The 12,601-nt window shown below is 33.6% G+C and overlaps 1 protein-coding gene across 1 annotated transcript in view; it reads right to left on the bottom strand.

The window, feature by feature from the left end:
- Nucleotides 1-4,216, bottom strand: part of LOC136037062 (arrestin homolog) — a 142,222-nt gene extending 138,006 nt beyond the window's left edge. Inside the window, exon 1 of the mRNA XM_065719500.1 lies at nt 4,124-4,216. Coding sequence (XP_065575572.1) covers nt 4,124-4,177 — 54 coding nt within the window. The 5' untranslated portion in view covers nt 4,178-4,216. The remainder of the gene's footprint in view (nt 1-4,123) is intronic.
- Nucleotides 4,217-12,601: the final 8,385 nt, after the last annotated feature.

The following is a 12,601-nucleotide window of genomic DNA, read 5'->3' as shown; positions in this document are numbered from 1 at the left end:
AATATAAATGACGACGGGGACACAGGGAATTTTCGATTAGCAATCACCATCAACAAAGCTCAAGGGCAATCATTAGAATAATCAGGTATAGATCTGAATACGGATTGTTTTTCCCATGGACAATTTTATGTTGCATGTTCAAGAGTCGGTAAACCTGACAATCTATTTATATGCACAGACAATGGGACATCAAAGAATGTTGTATATTCGCAAGTTTTACGTAGTTAAAAACACACAGACATATATATATATATATATATATATATATATATATATATATATATATATATATATATATATATATATATATATATATATATATATATATATATATATATATATATATATATATATATATATATATATATATATATATATATATATATATATATATATATATATATATATATATATATATATATATATATATATATATATATATATATATATATATATATATACATATATATATATATATATATATATATATATATATATATATATATATATATATATATATATATATATATATATATATATATATTTCTATATTCACAGGTGGGACACAGAGACACAACTACAATGGTGCGTAACGACTTACACGCGCGGGGGGGCTTGGGGGGCGTGAAGCGCCCCCACCAACCAGATGTTGGGGTGGCGCGAAGCGCCACCCCAACAGCTAGTCTATCTATATTCACAGGTGGGACACAGGGACACAACTAGGATAGATAAGATAAGATATTTATTTTATTCGGACAACACAGTCGACTAACAAAGCAAACAAAGCAAAAAACACTAATAATAATAAATAATCAAATTATGAGTAAAAAAAAAATCTATCAACCTAAACTTGAACAAATACAAGTCAGAAAAAAAGGGAAGGGGACAAAAAAATCTAATAATACAGAAAAGAACAAGAAATAAACATATATATCTACAAATTAAAAGGGACACTAAAAAAATTCCAAAAACTCACAAAAAAAGAACGAAGCATAAAACACAAGAAAAACACATATGATTAAAAGGGAAACTAAACCAAAACAGCGGGGGGCAAGCAAATTAGTGCAACGACCTAAAGCACCCCAGTTGAAAAAAGGGGGGGGAGAAACTAGTTGGCTATTTTATTTATTTTTTCTGTGATGAAGGGGACAAAGGTTTTTTCATACCTGGAAGTAACGCAGCGAATGGGGGACAAAACTGGGATAGGCTCAGAAACAGCTCAAAGCTGTCGTAATCTGGAGGGTGAGTGACCTATGAGGAAAATACTTGCCGTCCGAGGGTTCGTTACTGCATTTTTTGAAAAACGGATGCAAAACGACGACCTCATTCGCTCAAGAGTTTCCAAACTAGCTTTTTTTTATTCCAAACTACAATGGCGCGTAACTAATATGGCGTGTAACGACTTACACGCACGGGGGGGGGCTTGAGGGGTGCGAAGCGCCCCCCACCGACTAGGTGGTGTTGGGGTGGTGCGAAGCACCACCCCAACAGCTAGTTAAATAAAAAACAAGTTTTTAATTAAAAGTAAGGAGCAACATTAAAACGTAAAATGAACAGAAATTATTACTTATATGAGGGATATTCGCCTCCTCAATACCTCGCTCTTTAGACTAAAGTTTTCTTTTTTTTAAAAAAAAAGCTTATTATTCTAATTCAATAAAAAATCAATTTTTAACTGAAAGCCAGGAGCAGCATTAAAGCTTATAAAGAACAAAATTACTATGCATATTAAGGGGAACGCCCTCTCCTCAATTCCTTGCTCTTTACGCTTAAGTTTCATTTTTTGTTGCAGCAATTTAAAGAATTACTCATGAATCACGAAGGCCGTTTAATTAGAATGGAAAGCTTTTCTAAAGTTCTTAGAAAAGCTTTACCGTAAAGAGCAGATATTCAAGAGAGGAAGACCTCCTCATATACGTGACGTTCATAGCGTTACCCCCCATAGTAGTCCTCATCCACATTACACCTCATCATAGTGACGTTCATAGCGTTACCCCGTCCTTTTAAGTTTTAATGTTGCTCCTTACTATCAGTTGAAAAAAACTTTTTTTGTTTAATTTCTGATTTTTTTTTTTAATAATACTAGGGCACTAGAACTTTTGATTTAAGATAAAATGAGCCCTCTCCCGATTTTCTACGATTACTGATCAGATACAATCATCCCTAGGGGAAAATAATATTAAACACTCATCCATGATACCCCTTCCGGCAAAAATGCAAAAGGTGCTTGAAACCTCTACATTAGGGTTTTCTGAAATGCTGAATATGATCGTGTCATTTTCATTAAGACCACTTGATGTTCTATAGGTGTTTCCTCCCTTTTTCAAAATTGAGCAAATTCTCTCAGGCTCGTAACTTTTGATGGGTAACATTAAATTTGATGAATTTCACATATTTCGAATAAACATCAAAATTCAATTGTTTGGAGGTATCTATTGTTATCAGGACGCTGTTTCTTAGTGTTTCAGTTACTATTGAGAAACATCGCACCTTACTCATAAATCTTTACTTATTACGTATATGAGGGGGTCCTCAATGCCTAGATCTTTACGTTAAAGTTTAATTTTATGTTGAAGGTATTTAAGAATGACTCCTGAAGCACCAACACCGTTTAATTAGAATAATAAGCTCTCTTTTAGAAGTTCTAAGAAACACTTAAGCGCATTGAGGAGAGGGTGACGCCCCTCATATACATAATAAGTAATAAGCAGCTATGCCTACCACTGCATGAACCTTCAGATGCAATAAGGAGAGTTTGCTTTACCTTAAAAATCTTAACATGCAAAGTTTAAAGGAAAGGTCGAAATACAAAAACTTCTACCAAAATGAAAAACTTAACTTGTCTTAGGCAGTGCCTTGTGACTAACCTTGCAAGCGAGTTTCTTGCAAGCGTGACTACTGGTTGGATTACTATGATTTAGAGTAAATACAAAAGGCAGATTTGTACTAGAACGTCTTCAAACAAAACAGTTACTTTCAGTTACATTCAGAACAGAACTTGTTACATTCTTGTCCAATAAGCAGCTTGAAGACAGTTTGAAGACAGTTGAAGACAGACACATAGCCTATACGACCTCATTAGTCCTAAGCCTAGCATATTGTCCTAAATCATTCAGAAAATTATTGGAGGTATTAGCTTAAGATGTGGTTTTTAAACACTTTCCTTCTGTTAAAGGTTTTCATACAACAATTCCCATTATCTCAGCAGAATTTTAAGCGACTCTAGGGCTTTCTTTTATTCATTTAAGAAATAGAACTTACAAGTCTTCAAAATCGTAAAAATCCGGATTTGGAAAAGGTATGAGGTTCAAAACACTTTCCTTCTACCCCACATGAACTGTAGATCGATTTTTGGAAGAACAGGAAAAATTGGAAGAACACAATAGAAACATTTCAACAAAGAGCGATAAATGAAAAAAAAAATGAGTGAGTTTTAGAAAAAAAAAAAAACCTTGAAAAGAATTAGACACAAAATAATAAGTAGCGAAGGCTTTTTAAAAAGGGGCGTTTGCCTGTACATACTTAAAGTGACTCCGAAGTTAGAAAGGAGTCATACATTCAGAAGTAGTAGAAAAATTCAATTTTTGTTCACTAATTAGAGAAAAAAGTCAAATTTGAGAAAATTCCTTTGACGGAATCAGAACAGTCGATTGTCGAACAATGTAGATGGGGTGGAGGAGGATTTTTTTTTCATAGGACGCCTATTTTTCTTTAATGAACATACTAAAAAGGTATTTTTAAGGGCAAAGGTTGTCCAGCTTCATTCGGCACTGTCACTATTTTCCACGGTTACTCGCGTCTATTTTTAACTCTCAACTACGAAATCATACTGTGAAATTGTCGAATACAATTCACAGGAGCTTAGTAAGAAGTTGAATCATCCTTACGATGAAACTTCCAGCTACATTGTAAGAAGTTGAATCATCCTTACGATGAAACTTCCAGCTACATTGATAAGCGGAGAACTATCAACGACGTAAATCGGATGAAAGCTCAGATCCCCTTTTCCCTATAGATGAAATTTTTCACCCCACTCAGTAACTCAAAAAGCAATGAGACAACATTTGTATTTCTTACTCAATGTATTTTGATTTTTGACGGACTAAGTTCAAAAGTTACTTACCTCCCCATTTGGAGATGCTTTTTTGTGAAGATTAGCCTGTCCTAGTCCAGCCATAGTTCAAAAGACAACTAAAGGAAGAGAAGGGACTTATTAGGATTCTAGAAAGGGAAACCTTTTATCCTAATTAGGCCCCGCCTAAAAGACGCAGTTACATATTGACACATCAACGCCTTTTTGTAATGAAATAAAAAAACAAGTTTTTTTTTAACTGAAATCAAGGAGCGACATTAAGACTTAAACTGAACAAAAAATATTCCGTAGGTGAAAGGGACTGTCCCCTCCTCCACTTCTTATGCTAAAGTTTGACTCTTTCTCACAACTCTACTTTTTACAACGATAAAAAACTTTAGCATAAAGAGCGGGACGTTGAGGAGGGGACAACCCCTTTCAAATAAGGAATAGTTTCTGTTCGTTTTTAGTCTTAATATTGCTCATTACTTTCAGTTAAAAACTTGTTTTTTCATTTAATTTCTGAAGGTTTTTTAACTAACGCAGGTTTTGATTTTGGCTCACCGTAAATGAATAATTAAAAAACATTTGCATATTAATTTTTGCTTTTTTTTGGCTAAGTGACTTTCTCAAAATTTTGGACGTTGAATTCTTAGAAAAAAGGAACGAGGGAGGGGGTCTAGTTGCCCTCCAATTTTTTTGGTTACTTAAAAAGGGCACTGAAACTTCTAATTTTATTTACGAACCTTTTTATTAGTAATAAATATACGTAACTTGTGACTTAAATTACGTACCAAAATTATGGATTCGTAAAATTTTATTACGTATATGAGGTGGTTTGCCCCCTTAGTACTTCGCTCTTATGCTAAAGTTCGGATTTTGTTCCAATTCTTTAAGAATGACTCCTGAATCCCAAAGGCTGTCTAAATAGAAGGAATAGCTCTTTTGAAATTACTAAAAATAATTTAGGGTAAAGAGCAAGGAGGGGACGAGCCCCCTCATACACGAAATAATTTCTGTTCGTTTTAAGTTTTAATGTTGCTCCGTACTTTCAGATGAAAATTTGTTTTTATCTAATTTCTGATTGTTTTTTTTTTTTAAATAATGCTGGGAAACACAGCAGCCCTTCATGGAAATTCTCTTCCCACATGAAATTTCCCCCATGGAAAGATCTTCCTACATAACCCCCTCCCTATAAAATCCCCCCACAAGAAAAAGTCCCCCTGAAAACGTCTGTATATTTCTCAAGAACCAACACTATCAATGGGCAAAGTTCATAATTTGCAGCCTTAAAGTCGTCCTTAAAGACATTGCTATTAGATTTTTACGCTATGCTGAACAAAATGGCTATCTCAAAATTTCGATCTTGGGCCTTGGAAAAAATTAGCGCGGGAGGGGGACCTCCCCTCCCCTGGTTACCCTCCAATTTTTGGGTCACTTGAAAAGTGCAATAGAACTTTTAATTTCCATTCGAAGTAGCCCTCTCGGGACATTCTAGGACCATTGGGTCGATACAATCAGTACTGGGAAAAAGAGGAAAAAAAACAACAAAAAAAAAACACGCATTCGTGATCTTTCTTTTGGCAAAAAATACAAAATTCCACATTTATGCAGATAAGAGCTTGAAACCTCTACACTAGGGTTCTCTGATACGCTGTTTCTGATGGTTTGATTTTCATTAAGATTCTATTAAGTGGCGTTTTCCCCTTTTTTAAGAATAAGGCCAATTTTCTCAGGTTCGTAGCTTTTGATGGGTAAGACTAAACTTGATGAAACTTATATATTTAAAAATCAGCATAAAGATCCAATTTTTTTATGTATCTATACTTCGAACTGTTTGATAACTAATTTTGGTCATTGCGATTTAGCAAATTCTTGGTTAGCTGCCCAATTGTCGTGTATGCGTTAAGTAAAGCTCGGCAAAAAAAATCTAAATATTTCAAATAATTTAAAATTGAAATAACTCCCAAAAATTTTTCTTTGCTAGGGCCTTATTTAGAACATATTGCTCTCGTCGACTGGAACTGTTTTAAAAGCCCCAATCTGGGGCCTTTCCTTCCGTGTTTTTCATTTACATGTCTTACCAAATAGCACTGTTCGGTTATTGGACATTATATGACACCATGTATCGGTACCAAACTCAAAATGAGGTTTTAAAGATACTGGCACTTGAATAGGCACGTTTTATAGGCTTTTTATGTATAGACTGCAACACAGAACACACCTTACATATTTTAATAAACACTGAGTCTAAAGGCATTAAATATTTTGGTGTTTGATAACCAAGTTCTAAACTGTTGATATCCCAACACATCGGCATTCCTCAACACAACTGAATGCTGGGAGCTTAATATTTAGTTGTGGTAAGTAGGCTATTTATGTGTATTTTTTAGAAATTACTTACTTTTTTCATTTTTACTTGCTTTATTGTAATTGACATATTTTTTTTATTGCATTTAGAAAAATGTTTGTCTCTAACCTTTATTAAGTAAAATAACAAGTTTTTTTTAAACTGAAAGTAAGGAGCAGCATTAAAGCTAAAAAAGGAACAGAAATTATTTCGTATATGATGGGGGTTTCCCCATCCTGAACACCTCACTTCAGTACTTTAAAATACGTTACTTATTGTTCTAATTAAACGACCCTTGTGGTTCAGGAGTCGTTTTTAAAGAATTGGGACAAAAATTTAAACTTTAGCGTATAGAGCGAGGTGTTGAGGAGGGAGCAACCCCCTTCATAAACGTAATAATTTCTGTTGGTTTTAACTTCAATTTTTCTCCTGATTTTTAGTGGAAAAAACTTGTTTTTTAGATTTAGAAAAAAACTATTGAACCGGGTCACTCCTTACTTACAGTTCTTTACCACGAACTGTTTGATTAATCATTAAAATCCAAACAGAGATCATTGAAATATTGATAATTTTTTTTGCTTTAGCAAAAGTATTGTATTCATAAAATTTTTACAGTAAGGAGCAAGTTTAAAAAAAAAAAATTAAATTCCTCAGTATATGGGGCCTTTCAAAACGCGGATATCAGTAGATGTACGTGGATTAGTACCGTCTTACGTTCAAATTTGTAATTTAAATTTTGGATAAAATTCAAATATACTTAAAAATTTATCGATTAACAGTAATTTTGTTAAAAAGTCCTTGTTAATGTTATCACTGAAGAATTTCAGTTGGACGAAAAAGAGTATTATTGTTTGTATGGATGGAAATTACGTGAGACTTTTGATCTTCTACATAACTGGGACCATCACAATCTCTACACTAGAATTTTCTTATCGATAAATACATTAGATGCATTTGTTTAAATACATTGAAATACTTCATATAAATAGAAAAGAAAAACATAGCCATTTAAGATTACTGAAAACTAAGCTCCTAGTTCTATTTGCCACCTGGCGGGGCTGATGATGGATTACCTTGCCTTTTCTACCTCTGTTCTGGTATATATGGGAATGTAGCAACTTAACTGTCTAGAAAAACATTTTAATCAGTTCCTACTCCCCCCCCACCACCTCTTTCAAAATTTATCTGAAGCCTCGTGAAGAGTAAGTAGTTTGTCCATTAAAATCCATAAACTTTCTAGGAACCCCCTGTCATTATAGCTGATACTCAAGAAGAGATCACCAAACGTAGCCTAATTTCATTACTAATAAAGTGAATCAACTTGGTTTAATCTACTACTGCCACCATGTGGCATTACTTCTTTTGCAACTGGGAAGCCTAAAATATATTTACTGATACTTTTTAATCAATTAGCTTCTCAGAATTTTAAACTGATTGCAAATTCGTCCTCTTTTGGGTAAAGACGTAGTTAGGTGCCGTAAAATGGAAGAAAACAAGACCTTCCCTCTGTCCAATATATATGGTCACTTAAAAAAGAGCTCTAAATTTACGTTTGAATGAGCTCCTTCCCAATTATCTTGAGTCTTCGGTTTGATACAATCACCCCTGGGAAAAAACAAAACAAATAAGCTTGCACCGACGATGTTTCTTCTGAAAAAAGCACAATTCCATATTTTGAAGATTGGAGCTTGAAACCTTTACGGTCGGGTTCTTTGACATGATATATCTAATAAAGGGATTTTCAATAAGATTGCTTGCTTTTTTGGAGGTGTTTTCCCTCTTTTCAAAAATCAGGCAAGTTTTCTCAGATTTTTGGTTTTGGGTGGGTAACAATAAACTGAAAGACTTTTATATATTTAGAAACAGCACAAAAAACTAACACTACCGGTATAGCAATTTTTAGTTTTGATAAATCCATTTTTATAAAAAATCCATTTTTTTTTTATAAATCCATTTTTTATAAAAATTCCATTTTTAGTTTTGATAAATGTTGGCCCAAATGACTTTTTACTTCCAGTTTATTTTTTCATAAACTATTCGATAAAATTCTCTTTTGATGAATTTTTTTTTTTGAACCTGTTCATTTTATTTAGTTGAATAGGAACATAAAAAGAAGGGTACAATTTGATAGCTGGATAGTAAATTTAAATTGTGTTTCTATTTCGCTATTCTATTCTTTTTTATTGTCTGAATAGATAAGGAATTTAATTTTGAGGGGAGAAATTTTCCTGTTATGATAGAAGTACATTTTACACGACCGCTATAAAATTAAAACGTGGCATCTACTCCTACTGTAAAGTATTCCAAGTAGGATATTGCTTAAAGACAAGTCTACATCTGTTATAATCTAGAGAAGCAATAAATATTTCTGTAGAGTTTTATTTCCTTTTAAGATTTAATACATAATAATTAAACATATTATTGATTAAATAAATTGATCCCTTTTCCAGGAATCCTTGTCGTTTAAAATTTACTGCATTTTGTTATATTTTGTATGCAATTTAATTGCTCTTTTTATTTGAGAGTTTTCTCCTAAAAGTATCTAAAAATAAACTTATTGCTACAAAAAAATCCTAAAATATCTTCCCGTCGCCCACCCACCACTGCTATTTTGGTGTCTGTCCCCTCCCCTCTGGGAAATTTTCTGCCGGCGCCCTTGATGCAGGTAATGTCATTCAGTGATACTAAAGAAATTTAGTTTCACCCGTGTGTATAAACCGAATGACTAATCTTGGAGCTGGTTACTTTGGTTCGGTTGGAAATGGACTATGACTAAAATACGTCCTATTGTATAATTTTGTTTATTTTTCATGTTTATTTATTATATAAATTTTATAATACTTTTTATATGATTTGAAGTTTGCTCTTTTGGTTTCAATTGTGCCAAAATTAAGGCTGATCGATGTGTCCTAATAACGCCTTTTTATAATTTTTAGTGACAATTTCTGCTTTCCCTTTCTCTTGTTTTTTCTTTTATTTTCATCCTTACTTTACACGTTTAGTTTATAATTTGTGGGCATCGAGATGTATAGACACTTTTAATTGAATATCTAAATATTTTAACATCTTTATAAAACTGCTAAAAAGAGAAGGCAGCATCATCCCAATCCCTACCCGAAGGCCTAAGTGTAGGTTGATTTCTGGCTAGTTTTTAAATTTGTGACCTGAACCAGAAAAAAACTCCACTGACTATGATGTTTTTGCGCCAGTTTTGTATAAATATCATTTTACAGCAACATACAAATGCCAAATGGATTCGAGAAACAGAAAAATATATTAAAAAAGCGCCTTCATGAGACAACCAAGACAAAACTGTAAGGCAGCGCAAAATATTGACAAATCCAGAAAATTTTGACTTTTCTGACGAAACAACCTTTCCAAGGCTTAAACCGGACCCTCCCTCCCCTCTCCTGGAGGAAAGGTGGAGACTCTGCTATGGCCCTTAGGCGTAACCCAAAACTCTACGAAAAACAAAGAACAATACTCCGGAATAGAAAAGGTGGCGTGTGCACATCTCCTGGCTTAACGTTTATCTATTTACAGATAGCTCTCATATCTAACAACACAGTATCTATCCATTTTTATTAGGAAAAAAACTTTACCCTATTAGTAAGAGCTTTTCCTCTTCACAATCAAACATTAATCCTGTTTTCCCGTGTCACACGAAAGTGTTGTCGTCACGGTGACAATATACCTATTCTGTAAGCAATTTCCAAACAACAGCGATCAACTTATTTCTTAATTTATATTCCTATACGTTATCTATTTGCCTTTGAAATGTGAGCTTCAGAAGGACAAGGACTAGAGAAGTAATAAAAAAAAGGGATTTTCGTTTCTGCTAATTTGAAGAAAAAAACAAATTTGCCCCCCAGGAGAAAATTCTGTAGGTGCCATTAGATGTAAGATACAAGTGGACAAAGCTTATTTACAAAGGAGGTTGTACTTGCCTTACCCCTCACCTCTTCAGGTCAAAGCTCAAGTTATTTTTGAGACAGCACTCTTGCGTATCATAATGTTTCCTAAGTAGTCAGAGTGATCTGTTTTAAGAAAGAAAAAAAATTATGTCTTTCGTAATTTTTTTCTTCCACCAGCAAATATTTTTTTTTTGCCCTATTAAATTAAAAAACGAGTTATTTCAACTGAAAGCAAGGCACATAATCAAAGTTTAAAAGAGAAATTACCCCGTATAGGCGGGTTGAAATTCTTTAAAAATGCTTCTCATTCAAATTCAACAGACCTTGTGTTTGAGCCCCCTCTCTTAAAGAATTGTGATAAAAAGTCAAACTTTAGCGTAAAGAGCAAAGTTTGAGGAAGAAAAAACCCCTCATATACAGAATAATATCTGTCCGTTTTAAATTTTAATGCTGCTCCTCACTCTCATCTGAAAAAACTTTTTTATTTTTTACTTAATTTATGACCGTTTTTCAAATCATACCAGGGTATAATCTCCCCTTCCCGAGTAAAATTTTCCCCGGAGAATTTTCCATGGAGGTTTTTCTTGCCACGGAAATTCTCACCATGAAAAATTACACATTAAAAAAATACACCCAAAAAAATCTTTGGGGGGTAGATTTACCAATAACACATACTATATGTGAATGGGCAAATTGCGCAACTTACAGCCTTTTCTTCAAGGACTATGGGGGGGGGTCAAGTAATCCCAAAAGCATAGTAACTGGACCTTTCACCTATGCTATATCAAATGTTATCTCAAGATTTTAAGCGGGTGACTTTGGGGGAGAATGGATGCAGGATTTTTTTTGGTGGGATAATGACTTTTGGGGGGGGGGAGGGGAGGAAGGGATGCTAGTTGCCCACCAATCTTTTTAATGACTTAAAAAACCACTAGAACTTCTTGTCTCTTATCAAATCAGCCCTCTTCTTATCTTCTGGTATCACTCGTTTTGTAAGATCCCCCATGGGGTAAAAAACAAAAAAACGATTAAACACACATTTTGATCCTTTCTCCTGGCAAAAAAAAACAAAATCCCACATTTTTTTATAGGAGCTTGAAATCTCAACAACAGAGTTTTCTGATATGATGAATCTGATGTTTTGATTCTGATTAGGGTCGCCTGATTTTTTGGGGGTGTTTTCCGTTTTTTTTATCAATTGGGCAAATTTTCTAGGGCTCTTAATTTTTGATGGGTAGCATTAAAGGCCTTTATATATTTAGAATCAGCATAAAAAATCAATTCTTTTAATACATTTTTTATTACAATAATCTCATTTTGTAGAGTTTTGGTTACTATTGAATCATATTTACAGTTCGTAACCACGAAATGTATTAAACCACGTGAGAATGTTATTGTTACTATGACATTCTATGTATTTAAGAAATAGAGGCAAGAATAATTTGGCTTGTTTCAGTGATAAGGTGTATCGGTTCTTTTATTTGTTTTTTTCTCGTTGATATGTGAGCTCTGCCCCCCGCCAATGGAAAAATGTATAATGTAATTTATTGGTATTATAATAAAGAACCTCGAACTTTATCTATCCTGTAGCCCTTCTTTGAATAATAACCTCCCTGTGGATTTCTTGATCTGTGCTATATACTATCAATTTGCCTCTCATATATGAACTTCAGAGAGATACATTTTAAAGAGTTAACAGAAAAAAATTGTGTTTTTTTTAAGTGGATTTTTATGTTTTCTCGTGGGTTCTTTTCTCGTTAAATTTTATTTTATTTTTATTTTTTTGTCTTTCCGTCAGAAACTTTTGGCCAAGGAAATTCAATAAACAGAATATCGATTCTAACAATTGTTTTAGCTGGGTTCTGAGGCGAGGAGCAATGTTTTTTCTACATTTTTTTCTTGGTTACACAAACAGCGGATGCTAGGACAAACAAATCTTTGTTTCTTATTCTCTTCGATCTAAACCTATGTTTTCCTATTAAACGGTTTCTACGATTAATAATCCTATCAGTATATCCCAAAGGATCTACTATCCTGTTATGTACACTATTGATTTTCCTGTGCAGTGTATTAGCAATCAACATACAATGGCCGTATCAGGGGGGGGATGGGGGAAGGCTGGTACCGGGTTTTGACCCCACCCTCAAAGTTAAATATAAAATATATAACTAACCTTCTGAAGTAAACTGTAATGAGACAGAGGAAATACTGTAATAAAAACCAGCCAAAACAAATGAAAGGCCATTCAAACATCAGATTGGGCAA

The sequence above is a fragment of the Artemia franciscana genome, chromosome 16 (assembly GCF_032884065.1).
Source record: "Artemia franciscana chromosome 16, ASM3288406v1, whole genome shotgun sequence".
Taxonomy (NCBI): domain Eukaryota; kingdom Metazoa; phylum Arthropoda; class Branchiopoda; order Anostraca; family Artemiidae; genus Artemia; species Artemia franciscana.
The sequence above is the reverse complement of the archived record's forward strand: the minus strand, read 5'-3'. Positions and strand labels throughout refer to the sequence as shown.